This window comes from Lynx rufus, unplaced genomic scaffold (genome assembly GCF_022079265.1).
Source record: "Lynx rufus isolate CCGP_SWC_20201006 ecotype Redwood Valley unplaced genomic scaffold, mLynRuf1.p SCAF_17, whole genome shotgun sequence".
NCBI classification, from domain to species: domain Eukaryota; kingdom Metazoa; phylum Chordata; class Mammalia; order Carnivora; family Felidae; genus Lynx; species Lynx rufus.
The window spans coordinates 13,435,762-13,462,241 of NW_025814831.1; the positions used below are offsets into that span (position 1 = coordinate 13,435,762).

General features: G+C 35.8%; 1 protein-coding gene and 1 pseudogene across 1 annotated transcript in view; both read left to right on the forward strand.

The window, feature by feature from the left end:
• The window catches only part of TC2N (tandem C2 domains, nuclear), a 42,461-nt gene extending 18,162 nt beyond the window's left edge, over nt 1–24,299 (forward strand). Inside the window, exons 4-12 of the mRNA XM_047080211.1 lie at nt 3,923–4,090; nt 5,646–5,737; nt 6,942–7,017; nt 7,783–7,883; nt 8,265–8,381; nt 12,274–12,465; nt 18,818–18,932; nt 21,204–21,403; nt 23,343–24,299. Of these exons, the coding sequence (XP_046936167.1) occupies nt 3,923–4,090; nt 5,646–5,737; nt 6,942–7,017; nt 7,783–7,883; nt 8,265–8,381; nt 12,274–12,465; nt 18,818–18,932; nt 21,204–21,403; nt 23,343–23,453 (1,172 nt within the window). The 3' untranslated portion in view covers nt 23,454–24,299. The remainder of the gene's footprint in view (nt 1–3,922; nt 4,091–5,645; nt 5,738–6,941; nt 7,018–7,782; nt 7,884–8,264; nt 8,382–12,273; nt 12,466–18,817; nt 18,933–21,203; nt 21,404–23,342) is intronic.
• Nucleotides 11,045–12,009, forward strand: LOC124512295 (40S ribosomal protein S3a-like; annotated as a pseudogene).
• Nucleotides 24,300–26,480: the final 2,181 nt, after the last annotated feature.

Sequence of the window (26,480 nt, forward strand, 5' to 3'; positions counted from 1 at the left end):
GGCTTGCCCTCAGGCTAATAGTCATTAAAACAGGCGGCCCTGTTCCCTTTCTTCCAAGAGTCAGTGCTCTCCAGAATCTGCACTGCTTTTGATCACTGTCCAGTCCCTTCAGGGTTTTTGTTCATTTTGTTTTTGGTCTACAGTGTACTGTTGTTATCTATAGGAGAGTTGGGTTTGGTAGGAGTGATCTTTTTTCCTTCCTTCGTTCCTTCGTTTTTTCCTTCCTCCCTTCCTTCCTTCCTTCTTTCCATCCATCATCCATCCATCCATCCTTTCTTTTTTTCTTTTAGAGAAACAAGGAAAGAGGAACCCTGTGCCTGGCCCACCACCTTGTTTTACACATATCAGTAGTATCTCTCACAAACAGTGTTTAAAAGCTTTGTGTCACAGGATACCTTGATAATTGGTCTTTCTCCTTTTCTTGTGCTTGTTAACAGCATTGAGATTAAGCCATACAAACAGTTTTGTAATCTGTTTTATTCCTATCACACATTGTGAACATGTTTTCATACTCATTGCTTTTTAATGGCCCCATAGTATTAAATCTATAGATGTCCCATAATTTGTTTAATAAATTTTGTCTTCTTAAAACATTTAGGGTATTTTATGTATTATTTTCATAATAAAAATGAGAAATACCTACCTAGCAATATGTGATAATTTTTCTTTTGTCTTTTCATTAAATCACTAGAAAACAGATTGCTTTTTGGTTTGAATGAGTGGGAAATTGGTTTACACTTAAATTATAGGCTCAATGAAGATGTGGTAAAGCCATCTGATTTTTATTATATTGGGGAGAAAATCATTAGAGTCAAGAAAGTATTCTTGGTGCCTAATTATAGAAATCAGACATGCGCAGGTTGTATGTGTATGTGGCTGTGAATGATGGGTTGACAAGGAAATTTTGAGAAGAAGACAGGACAGAGCACTGTCAGTAATGACTAAAATTATGTTTCAAGTATTCGAAATGTGTTTTGTTTCATTTCTTACTTACTGATGTGTCTGATGACAGCCATAGGTTACTGCTTTGTAACCCAGAGATCCCATCGTTCACATCTTACTGCACTTGCTCTATCTCATATCTACCTATCCATTAAGAGAATGTGTTTTGAATAAATATTGAAATTTTAAATAGAGCTTTTGAGAGGTGTAAAGTAAATGTTACTTTGAATTTAGTTTTATATTTATAGCACTGTGGTTCTGTAAATTGAGAAACATTCCTTTTGAGCTTTAAAAATAATATCACTGTATACTGTTTGAGAGGAAAATTGGAATTCTGTGAAGGAAAAATGAAATCAGAATATTCTTTTTTAGGTATAGCCCATAAAGGTAGTGAGTCATTTTTGGTACTACTACTCCTGACAGCATATTCTTGTTACCATAAACAGACTTGTAGCAGTGTTTGTGTGCTGAATGATTTAAGGGTTAGCTTATAAGGTGCACAGTCTCCTTAACAAAGCTCTCTGGCATCAGAACCCCCTCTTGGCGCCCCTCTGCCTATGTATTATGCTTGGATTGCACACATAGCTATTTGAACTGGGGTGAGGATAAGATCTCACCTCATAACCCCATATTTTATTTTTCTTTTCTGAACTCAGTGTGAAGCCACCTGTTTTATTGTTTAGCTCAATTCAGAAAATATTGGTTTATACTGTGGGTTCTATTTTAAATGGGACAAAAAGAATGAAAAGATGGCAATAATTTAAACTCTTAAAAACTTTATGCCTCTGTGTTATTTCCAGTGTGATTCTTAACTTTGAAAGGAACTTGATCTATTGTTTTACCCTTTTTAAATTGTGAAATATGCACATGTAGAAAAAAGGAACAACAGAAATATGTAACTCAGTGATTTACTCCAATGCAGGACACGTGTATGGTCACCACTCGAGTAAACAAAGACGCACTGGCAGCAACCCAGATATAGTCTTTTGTTTATGACAGGTCCTTTCATTCAGCATTATTTTTGTGAGCTTCACTCAAATTGTTGTCAGTAGCTTCAGTTTTAGTATCTGTACAGAAAATACATTTATTTTCATTTATTATAAATGGCGTGGTATAGTGTTTCTGCATAGCATACAAAAGGTCTTTTTATGTAGTCTATATAGACTACTGTTCATTTTACTGTTAATGGGCATTTGAGTTTTTTCCAGTTTTTGGCCATGACGGATAATAATGCCTCTGAGCGTTATTGTACTCGTCTGTTGGTGCACATGTGCGGGCATTTCAGTGGTGTGTATGTCCCCAAATGGCACTGCCATTTCATAGGGCATACGTCTCCCTCAGTCTTGGTGGAAATTGCCAAACTGTTTTCCATAGTGATTGTCTCCGTTTATATTCCCTCCGGCAGGAGTGCGATCTTGTCAACGCTTGCTTTTATCAGGCTTTTTAGTTGTAACCCATGCTGGTGAGTTTGTAGTGGAATCTCACTGGAGTTTTCATTTGCGTGTCTACCCCATGACTAATGAAATCGAGCACTCACTCATGGTTTTGGCTATTTGGATGGCTTCTCTTCTGAAGTGCCTGCTTGAGGCTTGCAGCCAATTTCTGTTTGGGCTTGCCTTTTTCTTATTGATTTGTGGGAGTTCCTTATACATTCTGGATATAAGCCCTTTGTTGGTTATATGTGTTGCACATAACTTTTCCCACTCTGTGGGTGACCATTTCACTCTCTTCAATGGTCTCAAAAAATGGAAAATTTCAATTTTTAATGTAGTCCAGTTTATTAAAAAATGTTTTTTATAATAATGCTGTGTTGCATTTAAGAAGTTCTTGCCTGCCCTAAGGCTGTGTAAACTTTCTTATAAATTGACTGAAATGTAGATGTTTTATTGGTTTGCCTTTAGCATTTAATTTAGATCCGCAATCCACATGCAATTAATATTTTATGAATTTTTTTTAGTTGGGATAAGGTTGTTTTTTTCTTCTGTATCAATATCCAATTGTCTTAGCACCTTTTAGTGAAAAGACTGTTCTTTCTGCATTCTTATCCAGTGCTGCATTGATTGTAAATCTAACGTCCATAAAAAAGTGTCTCTTTCTGGTCCTCTGTTCTGTTCAGTCTTATTTTATTGTGTACCAGTGTTCTGTTCTTAAAACTCAGTAGCACAGATCTTTCCATCTTGTTTTACTTCTTAAAGTGGATTTCGTTTTTTTGTTTGTTTTTGTTTGGTTATCCTAGGCCCTTTGTGTTTCCATGTAAATATTTTCTAATAATCTTTTTGTTGATTTCTAACTTTATTATATCGTGGTTAGAGAGCACACTCTGTGATTTTTGCCCTTCCAAAGAATTGCTCTGCATATCTCAGCATGTGGTCAGTTTTTATAAATGTTTTGTGTCTTCATCAAAAAACGATCTTCTTTTTACTTGAAAGATGTTCTTTATGCAAGTAGAAAAATAAAAGGAAACTCAGGGATGCCTGGATGGCTCAGCTGATCGAGTGTCCAACTTAGGCTCAGCTCATGATTTCACGGTTCGTGGGTTCGAGCCCCGCGTCAGGCTCTGTGCTGACAGCTGGGAGCCTGGAGCCTGCTTTGGATTCTGTGTTTCCCTCTCTCTCTGCCCCTCCCCCACTCACGCTCTGTCTGTGAAAAATCAACAAACCGTAAAAAAAAAAAAAAAAGAAAAGAAAAGGGAAACTCAGATTAAAAAAATACAGGGAAATACAGGATTGTGTATAGGGCAAAGAGAAATGCCGCAGCACAAGAGAGAAATTACCAGACTGTCTTGAGAGCAGGTTTCATGGCACGATGCTCCATGCAGAGCACAGTAAATAAACATGTGCGGATTTCTGTTTTATATCTCAAGCACATGTGATTTAGTGTTACTTGAGGAAAATTTTTTTCTTCCTCTTGCATTGGGTACGCCAGCTGTTAGTTAATAACTTCAAGAAAAGGGTAAAACTGTAGAAACACTTACTTTCAGGATCTGCCAGAGCATCTTTTGGAGATCGAAAGGTAGAACTTTCCAGTTCATCCCAGCACGGAGCCAGCTACGATGTATACAACCCATGCTATAGGTATCAGCACATTTCACCTGATTTGATCCGGCGCCTTCCTCCACGTTCAGAAGCAGCGAGACTATACGGATCAGGTATGAAAATTTTTTGTGTTTTTTCTTTTCGTGTTCCTCTTTAACAAATGTAGAAATCAAATAAAGTCTAAGACCCTGGAAGAGATGATTCTCATGATGAAGAACAAAAAATAAGATAGAGAAAAGCAAGGCTTCAGAAGTGATATGAAAAACATTATGGCTTCTCTGTGGTATTCTATCTGATGTAAAAATTGAAAGATTAATGAATTATGTGTATTGAGAGTTCCAAGTTTCATTTTCTTTGTCCTTTTCTGAAAAGTTTCATTTTCAGATTATTTCTGTATTTTATACATCATCTGCCTATTCAGAAGTTCTACAACAGGTATTCATTAGCTTTTCCTTTCCTGCTCTGTTCAGTGAAAATGATAAATTTACAAACTCATGATGAGATGACAAATGTAAAGAAAGAAAATAGAAAATGCCCAAATAAGGAGTGCCTGGGTGGCTCAGCCGGTTAAGCATCTGACTTCGGCTCAGGTCATGATCTCATGGTTTGTGAGTTTGAGTCCCACGTCGGTCTTTGTGCTGACAGCTCAGAGCCTGGAGCCTGCTTCAGATTCTGTGTCTCCCTCTCTCTGCCCCTCTCCTGCTCACTCACTCTCTCTCAAAAATAAATAAGTGCTAAAAAATTAAAAAAAAAAACAAAGTGCCTAAATGATTATAGAATTTTCTCAGTTTAATATTTGAGGACTGTATCAATTTTAGACTGGTATAAATGTACATATATGATTCATAAAATCCTGTTTTTCAAGATTTTAATGTTATATATAGCTACCTCAACAACTGAATTCAGGGTGAGGTACTGAAAACAAAGCAGAAGTATTTATTTAGATACTTATTTCAGCAATGTGTTAGAATATACACAGTATACAGAGTTCCATTCTTTAAGAATCTCCTAATTTAGGAGAGAAGCTAGAAATATAAACTAGAAATATAGGAGCACATGGAATTCAGTATTTTTTTTTTAATGTAATAAGTACTCATTAAATAGTTGAATTGCATTTAGCACAGAGGACCTACGTTCTCTTCTATCATTCCATGGGATATAGAATTGAGTAATGAAGCAAAAAGAATGAATATTTCCTGCTTGATAGTTGATGTGGTTGTGAAAATGTATTGTTTGATTTATATTGGTTTCTGTTTGGAACAAAAGTAAAATAATTGTAAAAAGTGTTAAATTTTATTAGAAGAGGTTTTTTGTTTTTTTTCTCATGTTTATTTTGAGAGAGAGAGAGAGCGGGTGTGTGCACGCACGTGGGGGAGGGGCAGAGAGAGAGGGAGAGAGAGAATCCCAGCAGGCTCTGTGCTGTCAGTGCAGAGCCCATCTTGGGGCTCCATCTCAGGAACTATGAGATCGTGACCTGAGCCAAAATCAAGAATCAGATGCCTAACCGACTGAGCCACCCAGGTGCCCCAAGAAGACTATTATCTCTTAAATCAATTGCATTAATATTCATGATAGATAGAACTAAACAGAGATTTAGTTCATGGTGAATAAGTAAAATTCCAATGTTTCTTCTTTAATGTAAAGACATTTTTCCATGTCCATTCGTAGTTTGTGATTTAAGGACCAGCAAACTTCCCAGTTCCCCTGGGCTAAGCAAGTCTATGTTTGATCTTACAAGTTCATCCCAACGGTTCATCCAGGTGAATTACTTATATAAATGTATACGATAATTTATTTTCAAGCCAAAATCTCAGAAATGTGTGAATTACATTAGAAATAACATGTATAAATCTTTTGTAGATAAATCTATGGTAATATCTGAAGAGTTAACACTTGGCATTTCCCATGTATATTATTTCAGGAAGCTCTCAGCTGAATAGTAAAAGGCAGTAGTTTTTTTGTTTTTTTATTTTCTTTTTAATGAATCTTACGTCTCTTGGTATATACTCAGGCAGTCTTGAAGGCAGTTGGAATTTAAAATGGTCTGGTTCAAAGTGCTTATTGATTTAACCTTCCTTGTTGATCGTAACTACCTAGTAAATAAAAAATACTATTTCTATTCAGACATAGGGCCTAATTTAACATTAACACAGCATCCTCCTATTTTTTAAATGGAATAACTTTTCGATGTTTAAAAAAGTTTCTTCTAAAAATATAAGTAAATTGTAATCATTAAAAATTGGAAGATAGAGTTAAGCAAAGTGAAAAGACAAATCACCTATATTCCTGTAACTGAGAATAAAAGCGCTATGAAAATATTGTTGCATATACTTGTGGGCTTTTTTTCCATGTAAATGTATACACATACATTTTATTCAAATGGAAGTGTATTCTAAATAATCCTTAGCATCCTCAGTGGAGTTAATATTTTACAGAATTAATTCTTCATAGCATCAACTTTTTAATGTGTATCAGAATTGGTTGGAGAACTTGTTAAAATACAGATTGCCAGGCCTCACCCCCAGAGCTTTTGAGTAGCCCTGCACTGGGGCCGGAGTTTGTATTGCTAACAAATTCCTGGATGATGTCGATGTTGGTGGTTCAGAGGGACTGTGCTTTCATAACCACTACTTTGCAAGTTTTTAAGTTACAGGACACTTCCAGATATATTCTTATTTTTACTTGTACTTTCAAGTATGAACGTAAATGGTGATCTCTTCCTCCTTATTATAAAACCAAACCCCAGACAGCAAAGGCTTTCCCCATGTATGATCTAGTAAGCTCTTTAAGACTTTCCTGTTAACACACACACAAAGCTTTTCTTCCTCTCTACTATGTGACCAGTGACACTGTTGATGGTTAGCATGCAGTTTGATGCTGGGGGTGTGGGGAAGTTGGGGCATAAGTTTCAGATCCTTGAACTTTGCTGTGTGATATCTGACTAGAGACCAATTTTATCTGTAGAGACATGATTCCCTGTCCAGTGTGCCTAGCAGCTCTTCTTCCAGGAAGAACTCCCAGGGGAGTAACAGAAGCCTGGGTAAGGAGTAAAGTACCTTCTTTTTATATTCTGAGGGGAATGAATTCTACCGAGTCGTAATTTGAACATATATTTGATAAAGTAAAAAAGGACAACTCTAGATGGTTATATCCATGTTACCGGTATATGAATACTCAGATTAGATGGCCCACTTCTTGTGTTCGGGCATGAATGCATCTTTAAAAAAGGCATAGCAGTTGCACACCTCTTGTTTGTTTGATATAAAGTATACTAGTGAAGGAACTTCCGGCAGCATATAGGATTAAAGCCATATCATTGTTTTGTGGGAAAGTTTATCTTAGTTTTAACTTAAATCTCTCACGCTATACTTGGGTTAAGTTCTTAAGCCAGGCACTTTTTACAGCAGGCCTTCCCCTGCTATAAAACGTTGATGTGTCATTTTTGTCTTATTAAAGTGGCAACTTAAAAGAGTAATTTTGCCATTTTTCAGTTGTACTCTTAAAATTGGATTGTATTGGGGCGCCTGGGTGGCTCAGTCATTTGAGCGCCCGACTTCAGCTCAGGTCATGATCTCGTGGTCCGTGAGTTTGAGCCTTGTGTCGGGCTCTGTGCTGATAGCTCGGAGCCTGGAGCTTACTTCGGATTCTGTGTCTCCTTCTCTGTCTGCCCTTCCCCTGCTCATGCTCTGCCTCTCTCTGTCTCAATAATAAATAAAAACATTAAAAAAATTGGATTGTATCAAAGCATGATTGGATTAGAAGGATTGCATAACATTTCAAATGTCCCTGTCCTTTTACAATTCAGATACAATTACTCTGTCAGGAGATGAAAGAGATTTTGGGAGATTGAATGTGAAAGTGTTTTATAATTCTTCAGTAGAGCAGATCTGGATCACAGTTTTACAGGTAAGTTAACTTAGTTAATACCAACTTTGCTTACAAAACTGAATATTTTCACTATAAGCATCTACTGTTTCTCTCTCTGGGGAATGGGACAATACTTTCTTTGGAATTTAGGACTCTGTAACATTTTGCATAAAACTGTATTTAATAAAGACTAAAGAAAATAAATCTGTAGGTATGATGGAATTATGGTTTTAACCTCAAGAAGGAGATTGATATGATGTCTAGAACATTAAATGTCAAATTATTTCAATGTAGATGAAATGAGAGCTCAGTAGATTCGTTTACTTTTATAGTTTGTATTTAAGTCATTAACTCAAGAAATACATCAAATATTTGTATTGTCAGAGTCCTTTATAAAATCTGTACTTTTAATTTTTTTAGTGCAAAGATTTAAGTTGGCCTTCTAGTTGTGGAGACACTCCTACTATTTCTATAAAAGGAATACTAACATTGCCCAAACCAGTGCATTTCAAATCTTCAGCAAAGGAAGGCTCTAATGTAAGTGGCTGTTTTTGTTTGAATTTCTTTTTATGGGTTTTTTTTTTCCGTATTTGTCACTATAAACCACTTAAAGAATTGGAATAAGAAAGTGTTTTTTGGGGGGAAATTGCAAATTATATACCTCTTGCTTTTTAAAGACAATTTTGAGCCTTAAAAATATTTGATACTTCAGTGCCCAATATTAAGATGTATTTAAAAAGAAAATCTTTCTTTTTTTTTAAGTTTATTTAATTTGAGAGAGAGTGAGAGAGTGAGCTGGAGAGGGGGAGAGAGAGAGAGAGAGAGAGAGAGAGAGAGAGAGAGAGAGAGAGAATCCCACGCTGTTCCACACTGCCAGCGCAGAGCCAGATGTGGGACTTGAATTCCCAAACCGCATGATCATGACCTGAGCTGAAATCTAGAGTTGGATGCTTAACTGACTGAGCCACCCAGGCACCCCTAAAAAGAAAATCTTAATCACTAAAGTATGTACAAGATAAACAATATCTAAGAAGACTGTTTTTCTTGTATGAAAGGAAAATGAATGTCTGTATTTTTATCGTCCCTCCTCCTACCCCGCTTTGGCTTTGTGAAATAATTGCTTGATTGCAATAAATTTCTTTTAAATACTTCCAGCTATTATAACTGGAAGACTTATCCTGACTTTGGTTTTATAGATTTCAGATTTCACATTAGTTTAAAGACATCTTCATTTTTGTCTCCTGATACATGTTGAGAGGTTAGTGTTTTTCCATGCAAATGAACGGTGTTTTCTGTAAGTACATATAATTTAAAAATAAGGTTTCTCAAATGACTAATACCATGAAAAAATTTACTCTCACTAGTAATGATAGAAATATGAATTTAAATTGCATATTGCTTTCTCTCTTTTTTTCTTTGCTTATTAAAATGAAGAAAAAAATTCATAAATACTCTAGAATATAGAACTTTCTGGAAATTATTTTGACAAAACACATCGAAACCTTGAAATATTTATGTGCTTTTACATAGTAATTCTACTTGGAATGTGTTCCATGGAAGGAGTTTAAAAGGCAACTAAAAAATGTGTAAAGTATTCTTGGCAGTTTTGTTCATAGGGGAAAAGTTGGAAACTATCTACATGTCTTAATAGGGGATTGGTTGAGAAAATTCATGGTATATATACCATGTGTATTAGTTTCCTCTGGTTGCTGTAACAAAGTACCACAAACTGGATGGCTTAGAGCAACGGAATTTTCTCTCCCACAGTTTTAGAGTAAGTCTGAAATCAAGATGTCATTAGTGTTGGTTCTTTTCTTCAGCAGTGAGGGAAAATCTGTTCCATGCCACTCTCCAAGCCCCCGGTAATGGTTAGCAGTCTGAGTCATTCCTTGACTTTGTTTCATGCTTCCATCTTCCCATGGCATTTTCCTTCTGTCACTGTGTCTTCATGTGGCCGCCTTCTTACGAGGACTCTAGTCCTAGTAGATTGGCAGTCCACCTACTCCTGGATGACCTCACCTTAACGTCACTAGCTACATCTTCAAAGACCCTATTTCCAAATAAGGTCATATTCTGAGTTACTGGGGGTTAGAACTTCAGCATATCTTTTGGAGGCCAAATTTAAACCATAACACTGTGTGATAGAATACTGGGCAGCTGTAGAAAATTTTTAGGTAGAATTTTTAAGGACATGGAAAAATGCTCTTAAGTAAAAAGACAGTAATCAAAGTTGGTTTATATGTATTAGTATCTCACACTGAAAATATGCCTTTTAGAAAGTCTAGATGGAAATAAATTTTAATTGGTTATGATGCTGACACTCAAAATGAATCCTTCCTGAATTAAACAATTTCACTTTCTGATTTTCAAATGAAACTGTGAGTTAACTTAGGAAAAGTTAGGAAAAATTGTTCTTATATTAAAGTTGGCATGGGATCTTACTTTTAAGATTTATTACTATTTATCAACTTGTTTACCTCTATTATAGCAAAATGTGAAGTCAGCCAACACACTTATTACTTCATGTGTAATCTCATTGCATCTCAATTTAAAAATTAAACATTTTATGTATACTATATTGTTGGTGTGGTCCTGTGGTTGAGACTCTGAGAGAAAAAGATAGCTCTGGTGGTTGGGAGGCTCTCAGAAACAATTTTGATTATACAGACATAAGCAATTACAATAAAAGTGAAAATTTGGGCACCGTATCTAAGATACTGATTTTAGTTACCCAGATCAGATATCTTGTCTTTTCAAAAGGAAAAAAAACAAAACAAAACTCCTTTTCAAACGAAAGCAGTAAAGATGGGAAGAAGAAAGTGTATAGCGAAAATCAGTCTAGTGTCAAGAAGATGTTAGAATAACAAAATATTAAAAGTAACAAAAAGAACATTTGGGAAAATATTCTGAGCATGAAAAACACTGACTTGCTGCCTGGACTGGATGCTAATGAGAGAAGATAGGACTTTTTAAGGAGATTGATTTTCAGATTGGAGAGAGTGGAGCAAACATCACTAAAAGAGAAATCAAATCCCAAGGTAGGTGGGAAGAACATTAGAAAAAGAATAGAAATAATTTAGGTCTCTTAATGTGAATGGATAGATTTGGGGTACTTCCTGAGAGAGCACATGTGAGATTCTTGAACCACTTACTGTTGAAAAATTGCGGTGGATAGCAGGAATGAGGCCCCAGAACCAAAGATGGAAAACAAACCCAGTTTTCAAAAAGGAGAAAAGCTATATTCTGCTAAAGTTGGTGTTGATATTGACCTGAATCCCTTAGTAATTAAAAGGATAATTTGTGACTTCCGCCCTTTTGGCTCCCTGAGCAGCGCCATCGCGGTAGGCAAGAACAAGTGTCTTATGGAAGGTGGCAAAAAGGGAGCCAAGAAGAAAGTGGTTGATCCATTTTCAAAGAAAGATTGGTATGATGTAAAAGCACCAGCAATGTTTAATATAAGAAATATTGGAAAAACACTAGTCATGAGAACTCAAGGAAGCAAAATCACATCTGATGGCCTTAAGGGTCCTGTGTTTGAAGTGAGCCTTGCTGATCTGCAGAATGATGAAGTTCCATTTAGGAAATTCAGGCTAATTACTGAAGATGTTCAGGGAAAAAACTGCCTGACTAATTTCCATGGCAGGGATCTTACCTGGGACAAAATGTGCTCCATGGCAGACTGATGATTGAAGCTCACGTTGATGTCAAGACTACCAATGGGTATTTGCTTCGTCTCTTTTGTGTCGGTTTTACTAAAAAACACAACAATCAGATTCGGAAGACCTCTTATGCTCAGTACCAACAGGCCTGCCAAATTCGGAAAAAGATGATGGAAATCATGACCCGGGAGTTGCAGACAAGTGACTTGAAACAAGTGGTCAATAAATTGATTCCAGACAGCATCAGAAAAGACATAGAGAAGGCTTGTCAGTCTATTTATCCACTCCCTGATGTCTTTGTTAGAAAAGTAAAAATGCTGAAGAAGCCCAAGCTTGAATTGGGAAAGCTCATGGAGCTTCATGGTGAAGGTTCTGGAAAAGCTACTGGGGATGCTAAAGTTGTGCTAAAGTTGAACGAGCTGATGGATATGAACCACCAGTCCAAGAATCTGTTTAAAATTCAGACATTTAATGGTGACAAATAAAAAATCTTATTTGGGATGTTTTAGATAGATAGATAGATAGATAGATAGATAGATAGATAATTTGTGACATTAAGAAAGGCAGTATCCAGGATAAATTCTGGAAAAACAACTCATGGTCATTGTCATCTTAATTTACACTGAAAGATATTTTTTTGTTGTAAAAAATTAGATCTTCCTTTCCTAGATTACAAAATGTTATTTTCATTTCTTTGGTATTGCCATATCATCTCTTTTTCAGTCCTTTTATTTATATATTTTATATTATTTTCCTGCATTTTTTTTTAGAGTATTGAATTTATGGAAACTTTTGTATTTGCTATTAAACTCCAAAGTCTACAAACCGTAAGGCTTGTATTTAAGATTCAAACCCAGACACCCAGGAAGAAAACCATTGGAGAATGCTCACTGTCACTCAGAGCTCTTAGCACACAGGAGATGGATTACTCTTTGGATATAACGCCACCTTCAAAAATTTCTGTAAGTGATAGTAGTATCACTATAAAAGTGTTTTATACTTTAAGAATTATTTTGTGGATGACCTTCTGTTGGAGTATAACTTGAACACTCTAGAATATATTAGAGGATTGGGAAGGCTCTCAAGAAGCAATAATGATAGTAATAATAATGATGTCATTGTTTAATAAGGCTTTTTACGTAAGTGATAAAAGGTTAACAGAGACCCTTTGCTTTCTCCATTGAAAAATAACCTTAGGGTTACCTTCTCCTAGGACATTTTTATTAATGTTTCATATTTTATACTTCAGGAAAATAATCCTGAAGTTAGGAGTCATTAAGTTTTTAAAAATTTCTTTTATAGCTGATAATTTAGGAAGAGCAAGAAAGAAAGTTGGGAATCATAAATTCCAAATTCAAACAAGATTGCCTTAAAAAAAAAAAAATTCTGTTGGGGCATCTGGGTGGCTCAGTTGGTTAAGCATCTGACTCTTGATCTCAACTCAGGTCTTGATCTCAGGTCATGAGTTTGAGCCCAGCACTGGACTCCAGGCTGGGTGTGAAGCCTACTTAAAAAAAAAAAAAAAAAAAAGAGTGCCTTAAAAGAGATTAGGAAAGTGATTTTAATCATGAGCAAGCTCAATATCTATCCATAAATTGGGTAGAGTGGAGGTTCTTAACAGCTAGTTTGTCTGTTTTTGTAAAGAACTTGATTATCTGTAGTGCTGATTGATTTTTGAGACCTGATAATTTGTTTCTCTCAACTAGCCAGCTGAACACTATCTTAAAATTGTTTAGAAATCCCTAATAATTTACTTATATAGTTTCTATGTCAGGATAACAGTTATAGAAATTTTTTAATCTTTAAATCTTTATAAGCTTTTATAAGGCCAAACCTGTATGTAATTTTAAATTTATATAGGATTTGTATTTTACCTGCCTTCAAAAATATTTAATGTGACTTAAAGTGGTTCTTATCCTGGCTACACATTAAATCAGAATTTGGTGTGGGGTGGAGAAGGTGGGGGGAGATGGGAGGTGGGAGGCCAGAATCATCTATAGTTTTTTTTTTTCTATAATTTATTTTTTATAATTTACATCCAAGTTAGCATAGAGTGCAACAGTGTGTTCATGAGTAGATTCCTTAATCCCTCTTACCCATTTAGCCCATCCCCCCTCCCATAACCCCTCTAGCAACCCTCTGTTTGTTCTCTGTATTTAAGAGTCTCTTATGTTTTGTCCCCCTCCCTGTGTTTATGTTATTTTTGCTTCCCTATGTTCACCTGTTTTATATCTTAAAGTCCTCATATGAGTGAAGTCATATGATATTTGTCTTTCTCTGAATAATTTCGCGTAGCATAATACCCTCTAGTTCCATCCACATAGTTGCAAAGGGAAAGACTTCATTCTTCTTGATTGCCGAGTAATATTCCATTGTATTTGTATCCCACATCTTCCTTATCCATTCATCCATCGATGGACATTTAGGGTCTTTTCATACTTTGGCTATTGTTGATGGTGCTGCTATAAACATCGGGGTGCGTGTTTCCCTTCAAAACACATACCTGTATCTCTTGGGTAAATACCTAGTAGTGCAATTGCTGGGTCATAGGGTAGTTCTATTTTTAATTTTTTGAGGAACCTCCATACTGTTTTCTAGAGTGGCTGCACCAGTTTGCATTCCCACCAGCAGTGCAAAAGAGATTGTCTTTCTCCGCATCCTCGCCAACATCTGTTGTTGCCTGAGTTGTTAATGTTAGCCATTCTGACAGGTGTGAGGTAGTATCTCGTTGTGGTTTTGATTTGTATTTCCCTGATGATGAGTGATGTTGAGCGTTTTTTCATGTGTCGGTTGGCCATCTGGATGTCTTCTATGGAGAAGTGTCTATTCATGTCTTTTGCCCATTTCTTCACTGGATTATTTTTTTGGGGGGGGCGGTGTTGAGTTTGGTGAGTTCTGTATAAATTTTGGATACTAACTCTTTATCTGATAACGTCATTTGCAAGTATCTTCTCCCATTCTGTCAGTTGCCTTTTAATTTTGCTTATTGTTTCCTTCACTGTGCAGAAGCTTTTTATTTTGATGAAGAAGCATCTGTAGTTTTTAGAAGCTTCCCAGGTGATTCTACTCTGCACTCTGGCTTGAGAACCAGTGAATTAGAAGGGAATTAAAGTAAGATTAAAAAATAAAAAAGGATTTCTATAACTGATCAAGAAGTGAAATTTTTAGATAGTTCTTTCTTATCTATTATTTTCTGTCTCCATCTCCAATGTGTTCTCTGTACGGTATTTATTACAACTTAGAATTCAGTTACTTGGTTTAAACAAAACAAAGCTCAAGCTTCCATCCGTTTTCTTTATGTTTTACTGTGTTCTTAGCAAGGGCCTAATTATATTCTTGGCATTGACCATTGGTACGTAGGTAGGAATGAAAGAATAAATGATTAAACGGAAGCATGCTATATTAGATTATTTTTATATTCTGTTTAAATGTAGGAAATTTGCTTTGTAACTGTGACAAGGAGTTTGTCACTTGCATCTTTGAAACTAGGTTTGGTAGACCTTAAGCTGCAACCATAGTTTACAGAAGGCACAAAATATATTATTCAAATGGATAATTCATTTACTAAAACTTTAAAGATGAGTAGAGTATATCAGAAGATAACTCGGCAAAGGTATTTTCTGGAGAATTGAGTTGTTATAATCTTATCTGCCTTGGAGAATCTGAATGAATGATTTTGGCTAAGTTTCTACCAAATTACTTCATGTTTTAGAGGTCTTGCAACAATTGTGTATCTGTTGTATGTTAGGTCCTAGGGGTACAAAAAGATTGATGGCCTGAAAGAAGAACTTAGGGGCTATATTGGACCAGTGGGTTTATATTAGTGTGAATGTTTCAGATTATTGGCCAATGCAAAAATAGTATGCTTTGTTTCCTGTGTCGAGGAGGAAAATTGATATTCTAGTTGACAGAGCCGGACTTTCACACCCATCCTCCACGGTGACAATTATGCCACCACACACAGCAGAACTTTCATGTAGAGCTAACGTCTTAGTAGAGAGTCCTTGACCCTGACAAATAGTAACGTAAGTATTTATTTGAGAACCCAAGTCTCTGTGTTGAATAATGCGGAAAAGATGAGATTTTTATTTACAGAGCCTTACATACAACTGATGTGGTGTTAGGTGATTTAATGCTCACACTCAAATCTATGAGCTTTCTGCTCTCGGTATCCCTACTGAGGGCACCGACACACAAAAGCACTTGCATGATTTCCTCCAGCCAGTAGTTGGCGAGCCAGGATTCGAACAGAAGCATTGATTCCAGGACCAGCTCTACCATATGTCATTTCCCCCCAAGAAGATATTCTCAGAGATCACCAGATCATGGTTTTCTCTAACTATGCTTTTCACTTTCAACAACGATTCAAGGAAGTCTTGGCAAGTTTTCTTTTCTTTAAAAAAGGATCCATGTTGCAGGATTAGAGATCACGTATCTTCCATAGTTTTGTGCCCATTAAAAATGCACTTTATACGTGCTAATTGATTGGAATTTTATTTTATTTTATTATTTTTTAAAAGTTTATTTATTTTGGGAGAGAGAGAGCATGCACAGTGTGCACGAGCTGGGGAGAGGCACAGAGAGAGAGCGACAGAGAATCCTAAGCAAGTCCTGTGCTGTCAGCTCAGAGCCTGACGCCACCCTCAGTCCCACAAACTGAGATCACGACCTGAGCCGAAGTCAAGACTTGGACACTTAACTGACTGAGCCACCCAGGTGCCCTGATTGGAATTTTAATTTTTTGGTTATAGGGACATTGAAAACCGCTTTGAATAGTTTTTCACGATCTGAATTAATATCCTGGAACATAATAAATAAGTTGAATTCAGAAATGACACTGGCAAATTAGAAATAGCAAACCTTTGCCAAGCGCTGCTTTGTTTTGTGAGAGTGAGCTCTACAAGTGTGTAACACTAAGGGAAGTTTTGCCACCTTTAGGTGTTTTCATAAGTGTTGTTACATTGTGGACACACAACCATAATAACAAAAAAATTTTACCCATAGTTTCCTTGGTATTTTGTAAATAATAAATAGCTGTCGTTGTTTTTTTAATGTTTATTTATTTATTTTGAGAGAGCACCAGCAGGGGAGGGGCAGCGAGAGAGGGAGAGGGAGAGTCCCGAGCAGGCTCTGCACTGTCAGCACAGAGTCTGACATGGGGCTCCATCTTACAGTTGGAAGATCACGACCTGGGCCAAACTCCGGAGTCGTGCTCTCAACCGACCGAGCCACCGAGCACCCCAAGTAACTGTATTTAATCTATTTTTTTAAATGCCAAGAACAGCAGCGTTTTTTTAAATAAGAGAGGGCTCCGTTTTATATATGGCTGCCAAAAAAGATTTTTTAATCCATTCTTAAACTCTGATTACAAAAGCAAAAATAGTACTTTCACTTTTTTATTAGAATTCAGCATTTGTTGCCAAAATAGATAAGTTTGATCATCATTTTAGACTTTTCAAGGGGGAGTCTAACCTTGACAGTTGAGTTTAAACTTTAAAGTGGTTCACTTTTCACTGCCTCGCTCTCGATTTATGTCATGACCAATTTAATTTTAAAATTTTTATTTATTTATTTATTTATTTATTAAATATAATTTATTGTCAGATTGGTTCCATACCACACCCAGTGCTCATCCCAACAGGTACCCTCCTCAATGCCCATCACCCACTTTCCCCTCTCCCCCACCCCCAGAAACCCTCTTAAATCCAGGTATAATTGGCATACAGTGTTACATTAGCTTCAGGTATACACCATAATGAGTCAGTGATTCTGTACATTACTCTGTGTTTACCACAGTAAGTGTAGTTACCATCTGTCACATGTAGTGCTATTATAGTATTCCTGACTATATTCCCTATGCTATACTTTTCATCTCCATGACTTCTTTATTTTATAACTGGAAGTTTGTACCTCTTAATCCCGTTTATCTACTTCACCCATCCCCTCACTCACCTCCCTCCTGGCAACCACCAGTTGGTTCTCTGTATGTGAGAGTCTGTTTGTTTGTTTTGTTTTTTAGGTTCTACATATGAGTATCATCATATGATATTTGTCTGTATCTTATTTCACTAAGCATGATACCCTCTGGGTCCATCCACATTGTAGCACATGGCAAGATCTCATTCTTTTTTATGGCTGAGTAATATTCCACTGTGTGTGTGTGTGTGTGTGTGTGTGTGTGTGTGTGTGTGTGTGTGTGTAGACACACGTACAGATCTTTTTAATCCTGGCATGAGCAATTTTAAAATGCCGAATCCTGTTTTGAAGGAAACGCCCATGATTCAGTCGATGGCAGATACATGGAAAGGTTCTTTTTCAGTGAGTTGGGGAATACTGATGGTTGGGGAATACTCGGTAATTATCAAATAAAAATCTCTTCATCAAGTGTCATTCAGCCATTCTGTAGCTTTGTTGGAATCCATACTCACAAAGATTTTTGTGCCTGTCTGTGCTGGGCCCAAGGGAGGTCTGTTAACCTGATGTTCTTTCTTCTCAACATGTGAACAGTAGTATTTTTCTGTTTGGATGACTTTATGTTTCTCTCCTTGATTTTTTACTCCAAGCACCTTGAAATCCACATAAGTAGGCTGGCTTGTGTTCCATCTCACGGATTACTAACTTTCTTCTTTAGTCAGTGCTACAGAAGAGCACATTTTAATTTTTTCCCCTCTGAGTCTCCTTCATTTCATTGTTTGCCTCAGGTTTTCTTTGACCTTTTCCTTATTATTTACTGCCTCCGTCTCTTTCATTAGCTTCCTTTTTGCCAACTTTCTTGGCTGGCTCTCATTCAGCATAGTAATTCAGCTCTTAACCTACACATTTATTCCTTGTAGTAATCCTTTGTCTTCTAATCTTCTAATCTGGGTAGCATCTACTGCTGTGTCTATAGTCAGAAAAAATAATGGTGGTTCTTATACATGAAGCTTTTCATTATAGTTTATGTATTCTTAAAAACAATTCAAATGACTAAGTGTTTTGAAAGTGGCCTTTTTTGGTGTTTATTTCATGGACATTTTCTTTACAAAAACTGCTGAAGAATTTCATCTGTTTTCAGTTTGAAATATCTTTTGACCTCCCTGGTTTTGAAGGATCAAGTATGTAGGTTTAACTTGGCTTTTCAGAATCCATGAAAGTGAGTACCTCATATTTACAGAATCCATGCATTTATCCTAACCATATTTTCTACCATAATTTTGTGTGTCAATAAAAAGCATCGCTTTCAAAACTTAAAATTGTACCTCTTTGCTTTTGAATTTTTGAAATATCTCCAAAACTTTATTCTTAATTATCAAATGGTACTTTTTTGATACCTAGGTTTGCCATGCAGAACTTGAATTGGGGACTTGTTTTCAAGCAGTAAATAGCAGAATTCAGTTACAGATTCTCGAGGCACAATACCTTCCAAGCTGTTCATCACCTCTCACTTTGAGTAAGTATATCTGTGGTTCAAAGTGAAATCTTCAGAAAATATTAGTCAAAGCTAGTTTTTCCTATATTTCTTAACAATGGAAATTAAAATCATACTTTTGTTATTTAACTTAAATACTTACCTTTTAACTTAAAATTACTTTATTGGATTTCAGATTTTAGCCATGTGTCTACTCTACTCCATAGTCTCTTAGATTTTTATCCATTTGATGCTATTCCTTATTTGGGTCATTAGTTGATATAGGTTGAGTGTCCAGAGGACTGTCAGATATATTTCACCAGCCTAGATAATTTATCTTTTCTCTAGGTCTATGCCCATTGTTGAGTATTCTGCTAACTAGAAACTTAATTCAAAAAACCCCCAGAAAATATCACACATAAACCTTGAAACACTTTTCCTTCCCTGTGCCTTTGGGCACCAGAAGGGGCTCTGATGTTTTGGTTGCATAGGCCTGGTTTATATGGCTGTTCCTAGAGCTGGAGGTGTGAAGTCAGTCCTCCCTAAGGGCTAAGAGTGGGGTAAGAGTGCTCCTTCATTCGGCTACAAGAAGAGAAGATCCCTGCAGGTGGGCAAAAAGCAGTGGATGTCTGAAAATAAACGCACGCGACCATTCAGCTCAGGAAGTTAGGAAAAAAACAGCAAATACAAAGGAAAGTAGAGGTAAGGAATTAAAGGTAAAGCCAAAGTTGATAGATACGGAGACAACAGCAAAAGACATAATCAATAAAGCCAAAAACTTTTTCTTCGAAAAGGTCAGTAAAATAGACAAACCTACAGTAAATTGGATCGAGCAAAAAATAAAGAAAACAGGCATAAGGAAGAAGATAACATTTCAAATTTGAAGGTGGTTCAATAATAAATAAGACAACCCCATTTATAACTATATCAATTCATTTGAACATCTCTGTAAAATAATTGATTTTTGGAGAAGAAAATTGTTGAAATTCACTGCAAAAGAGGGAGAGCATCTGAATAAAATGATAACCATGTGTAGGTAGTTAAAGAATTTCCTCTAATAAAAGCACCAGGCCAAGATGATTTTACTGGTGGATTCCACCAAACTTTCAGGGAACATTTAATTCCTATTTTATATAAGCTGTTCCAAAGCATGAGAAACGATGGAAAAAGTAACTTTATGAGGTTAGCATATTCTCGATATCAAAACAGAAAGGATAGTGCACACAAAAAATAGCTATAGACTGTTACCACTTATGTAGATAGATGGAAAAATCATAAAATAAAAATAAGCAAATAAAATCTAACGTGGTATTAAAAGAATAAATTACCAGGGCTACATAGGGTTAATATTCTAGGAAATAAGGACATCAGTAGAAATCCACAGATGGAATTTATTTATGACATTAATAGGGTCTTTCTTTGATCAAAACCGCTGTCAGGATTATCATAATCTCCATGTTGGAAATCTGATGGTCCGTCTAGGTCCTCACTTGGCAGCTCCCTTTTTTCTGGAAGTTCCCTCCTCACTCTCTTGCTGCCCTGGCCACCTCAGCTGTATCCCATGACTACTCAAACTAGTCGGACTGCCCTCTCTGCCTGAGCTGTAGGGACCACGTGTCAGTGAGACGGGGGAGACGGGGGAGTATGCTTAGGGGAAAAGTTATATAAACCTGAATTTTACCCAGTGCAGTTCCCATCTGTAAAAGCTGACTCTCCTCCAATTTCTGCCTGCTTTTGGTCAATCTTTAATGGCTTGTGCACTTGTTTTTTTATATTTTTTCCCCCAGAATTTATAATTTTAATCTATGGGAAGGTTAGTTTCTACAGCTATTCTGCCATTACTGGAAGCTGTCTATCTCCATTTATTTAAAGAGTAAATTTTCTCTAGTGGGTGTGTGTTTAACCTCAGGAGTCTCGAGCAAAGAATTTTATCTGTGTAAAACCGTGAACTAAATTCCTCCAGCTGTCCAAAGAGTTGGCCCCTCTCTTTTGTATAATACTTTTCAGTGTGTGCTGCCCTATTGCTGACTGTCATGTATGCCTCCGGTTTCCAGTCTTTAAATGGCATTCAGGTTAGAGAAAGATTAGATTCATTGGAGGTTGCTGTAGTTTTTTGTAAAGCGTGATGAGAACTATAAAGTTTACCAGAGATGTTTTCCGTTATGCCAAGAGCTCGTCAGATCTTTTTTTTTTTTTTCGTCAGATCTTGAGAAGCGGCTTATCTGTATTTTCACACCAAATGTAACATATAGATATGTATCTTTTATGACATTTAAAATAAAATTTTACATATCAAAATTTCTTATCGTTTAGGTTTTTTTGTGAAGGTGGCAATGTTTAGTTCAGGAGAGTTGATTTATAAGAAGAAGACACGCTTACTGAAGGCCTCCAGTGGCAGAGTAAAGTGGGGAGAAACTATGATTTTTCCACTCAGACAGAATGAAAAAGAAATTATTTTTCTCATTAAGCTTTACAGTCGGAGCTCTGTAAGAAGACGACACTTTGTGGGGCAGGTTAGTAGGGATTTTTTATCTTGAATTCTTTGCTTGCACTTTTGTATGCTCAAGGCAGTTAGTCATCAAAGGGAATACGGGATAAAATTGAAGTTGAATAGAGTAAAATTCTTCAGCATCATAAAATTTAATGTTGCCACAAAAATGAAATCTTGTCACACTTTGCTTTAATACAAATAGTTGGAATTTCTGAGCAATCAGGCTTCTTATCTTGAAATAAGTCTATTTCTGAGCTTCTCAGCTGTAAACACTATAAGAAAGGTCAGTTTTTCAGTACTGTTGAGTTTGACGCTAAGTATTTAAATCAAATTTTGTAAGGCTGGAGATATCCAACTTTCTTCTTTCTGTGTCCTGTTCGATCTAATGTTTAACTCTGTGTGCTATTAACTGAATAATGTTAGATTTGAATTTGAAATTTGAATGTTAGATTTGAATTTGAAAACATTAGTGTTAGCAGTGGTTGTGGTGGTATTTAGATAGTTAGTATTGGTGTCTAGATTAATCTATTTAAAAATTTTATTCATCTGTGTAAGACAACAGAACGCTTGCTTACTTGCCAATCCTATAGGGACTTGTTTCCTTTGTAGTTTCCAAAAGTAGCTCATTATCTTTTATCTTAATTATGATTGTTTGGCTTGAATTTAAATTCCAAAATCTACATTACTGGTTTAAAGGCTTCTGTCTGCTTGATAACAAGATGTTATTAGCAGCCTATGTGAAATCCTTAAATTATATGTGAATTTTGAAAGATTGGTAATAACTTTTTGACCCACTTCTTCATGTGTTTTACCTAAAACATTTATTTAAAAAATTACAGTTTTGTCGTTCTTCATTTATTCCTATTTGGGAAAGAGTTTGGACTCAAAAACTCATATAGGTAGCATACTTTTCAAAGCCGTGAGGCCCATGAAGTGGATTCAGTTAAGGCTTCCTATCTCACTAAGCCTCAGCGATCATGTAGGAATGGAATGGGAGATTTCAGGTGATTTTCAGCATAACGTTTTTGGTGATTCCATTTTCTTGGTTGAGAGTCCAGTTAAGAATAATAATTCTGGAAGGGTTCTGGCTGTCCATCTGTTCCCTCTGGCTTCTCTGGTGTCCTTAGTAGCCATCATGATGGGGTAGCCAAATGTGGACTCAAGGTCTCCCCACCCTTACATCAGCCAGAGCATGCTGGCGTTATCTGATTCATATCATATATTAAGGTTCTTTGTAAGATTTTATATGAAGGTAAAGTTCTTCAGATCAGGAAATTAAGGGGGAAAGGTTGAAAATCAGTGGTCTGCTCCAGTTTCTTTATTTAAAAGAAGAAACTCCGTCTCACAGAAGTTAATTCCAAAGTAGCGGCACTTGGTAGTGCTAAAGCTGAGGTGAGAATTCAGGCTTTGGGTTCCTTGCCCACCTTGCCTCTGTGGTACGTAACCAGTGTGATGTCTTACATTTGCATAATGCTTTGCAATTTTCTCAAATTCATTCATGTCTATTACCTAAAATTAGTTTAGATTTCAATTAAAATCACAGCTTTATCTAATGTAAAAGGTGCTTAAAATGGACATTTCTTACCAATCTAACTTAAATCATGATTAGTCTCCGTTAATCCTCACAGAAGTGTTTCAAATGATCAGGATCAATTGTAAGTTGAGCTCCTAGGCTTATTGAATAACAAAAGATACTAATTACTGTTTTGGGAGAAATGATTTTTATAATCTTTCATGTTGAATTTTTAAATTGGATTGATTCATATAAAACAGTCTGCAGGGTGACTAGGTTAAGTATTTTAACATTTACGTTTCAAATAGAAATCAAACAAAATTTTGGAAAAATGGAAAGATGTTTAATTGAAAATACGTCAACCAAACTTCCATTCGTCTTTCATCCGTAAGAGTTCTTAGCAGTTTGAATTCAGACTCTGTTAAATGGTTGTGCTGTTCCTTTCTAGATTTGGATAAGCGAAGACAGTAATAACACTGAAGCAGTGAATCAGTGGAAAGAAACCATTACAAATCCAGAAAAGGTTGTTATCAAGTGGCACAGATTAAATCCATCTTGAAGACATCACACATTAATTCGATGAAGAATTTGACATTCTTTTAGAAGACTTAGGATTTCAATTTGCTACCAATGAAAAGAGACAAATCAATACATTTGTCAATTTATTTATGGAGGTCATAATTGTAATGTGTAATGGATCTTATAGAAAATTAAATTTGATTAAAGAAAATGGGATGAATTATATCTGATATCCAAAATAAAGGGGATGTTTTAAAACTATGCCAAAATAGACAGTGAAATAAAGAGTAGTATTTCTGGGGCAACTAAATAAATTATAAAATCAATGAGAATTTCAACCATAGGTGGTGATTGCTATCTTACATTTACGGGCTTTTTGAAAGCTTTCCCTAGATATTTAAAATCTAGTATATCAAGTCTCTGTTAGTACTGTTAGACACGTAGAAGACTTTACTACTGACTGTTTCAGTGCCAGTCATTCTTGATTAGATCTTGACTCCACTGCTTACCTCTTGCTACCTCTCTTCTCTCAGAAAACAAATATGAATCATCGAACCACTTCAGCTCTTAGGTATTCGGGGAAGAGTTGTGCCCTAGGTTTCTTACTTCTTACCCATAAGGCGTCACATTGCCACTGTATAAATTATTTATCTCCGAGAAACTTCAAATATAGAACGCTATGTTTTGGCAAGAATAAACGAAAACACCAGAAGGTTGAAGTTTAATTGGAAACCTTGTGTGTACACATTTTGCTGTGTTTCACTCCCTCAAATATTTTACCTTTTGTTTTAATTGGAGTTGGAATAAGATTATCCTCCATATAGCTCCTCCTAATTAGCAGAACTAAATGAGCTTAATTAGCAAGTTCAATATTTTATGATAATTATTTCCCTTTTTTTACTGTTTATATATATCTCTATAGATATAGAGATATAGAGATACAGAGATATATATATGAACTACTTGTTCTATAATCCACAGTGCTATTTTCCCATGTTTTTTAAGAAACTGTACGTGATAGCATTATATAGCACATATTTTCTATTGCAGTTTCTCTCAGGAACTCACTAGAAGTCAGTATGTGGGCCTAATTTCAGGTTAGTCAGTTATGCAAACTATGCCCCAAAAGAATAGCTGCTTGGAGAAACAGATAATGCCTTCCTTGATCTTGGCAAGTCTGACTTTAGTTTTGCTAATGAGTAGACCAACTGCTCTGTGGTCATGGTCTTCCATTTTTCTTTCTCTCTTACCTTGTTCACACATGCCAGGAGGTAGATGGTGATATTTTAGACCAGAAGATACTTTGGTATAGCTTTAGAATACCCTCTTCATTCTAGTTCTTATGTTCTGTATGTCTCATTAAGATTTTCTCAAGTAAACCCTTAATTCCTTTTTTCCTAGGTATCATCTCCACAAGCTACAAAATATGCCTAATTTACACGTTCTTTGCTTCTATTCCCTAGAGTTTATGTTATACTGGTGGTGTTGACAGTGTGCATTTGGAAATAATTTTCTGAGATTTGTGAACAATGAAATATTGGTCAGTACTCACGTGAACTTTCAAGAGAAATCACCTTGACTGTAGTGTTTTACATCTTTGAGACAAATGACTTTATTTTTTTAGAGCAGTTTTAGGTTCACAGCAAAATTGACAGGAAGGTACAGAGAGTTCCCAGGTACCCCTGACCCCCACATACACACACCTTGCTCATCATCAACATAGCCCACCAGAATCATACATTTGCTAAAATCAGTGAACCTACATTGGCATAGTGTTATCACCCAAATTTAGGGTTCGCTCCTGGTATTGTCCATTCTGTGAGTTTTGACAAGTGCAGAAGGTCATATAGTCACCACTGTAGTATCATACAGAGTAGCCTTGCTGCCTTAAAAATCCTCTGCAAATACACCTATTTTAATAGCCACCAAATAGGTATTTTGGCTTTTGGACAATAAATAACAGGTTTTATTGTGTTTTTTTTTTAATCTAGAATTTAATTTGAGCAGTTTTTTGTGTTCTATTAATGCTTCCAATTCCTAAATTTATTAAATGTAGTCATGTATTTAACTCAATTTAAATTATTTAATGTTTAATGTTTTTGCAATACGTATACAATGTATAATTTCAGAGAAAAGTGTGATTTTTTGGTTTCTTGCATGTCTTAGAATCATAGGTAAATAAAAAAAATTAAAAAAAAAATCTTTTCATTTAAAAGACCTTTCAGTTAGAGTAGTATTGACACAACTAAATTCCCAAATATTTTAATTAGTTTTACTTAAGCCTTTTTCTGGTGTGAGAGGTACCGAATACAGATGATATTCTGGTTGTCTTTGAGGCTTTACATGAAATATGAAAAGAAACACTTTTTTTGTTAATAGCTACTCAAATTATGAGAAAAAACATTAGCTGGTAATAAAAACATGAGATAGTGAGCAAAAATCACTTGTCTTTGTTTTTACTCGGGTATTTCTTGACCTTTACCCACTTATCACAAGGACAGGGGAATCAAAATGGTGCTAGATGACCAGAGAAAGCCATGGAAGGGTTCACACTGATAGCTGATAGTTTATACGATGCTAATCCCTAACACTGTGCTTATTTATGTATAAGCTTTCAGATTGATACAATTAGGTAGCTACAGCCCATGTCAAAATACAACATCACTCTTAAGCTTTCGTTTGGTTTTGCATGACTTTTTCTTTTAGCAGACCTCCTAGGGAAATTATCATTGAAGTGTATCAGTTCCAGCATTTACCAGACCGTTAAGAAGAAACCAATGGCATTTTGAACGTATGTAATTATGAGCTGAAAATAAGCTAAAGTGAACTTCTGCTTAAATATAGTTATGTGAATTTCTGTGATACTATTGTACTGAAACCATATTTCCCAAAATTTCCCCCCAAATTGTTACTGTTTGTTTAATAAAATAATTGTTTATTTTTGAAGGATTTTAGAAATTTTCAGTAAATTTCACTATTTTATATCATGACGGCAATATTTCAAAGGATATGTTATTTCCTTTTGGTATTTGATGGGGTATATTGAGGGAAGTACCAGATAAAATAT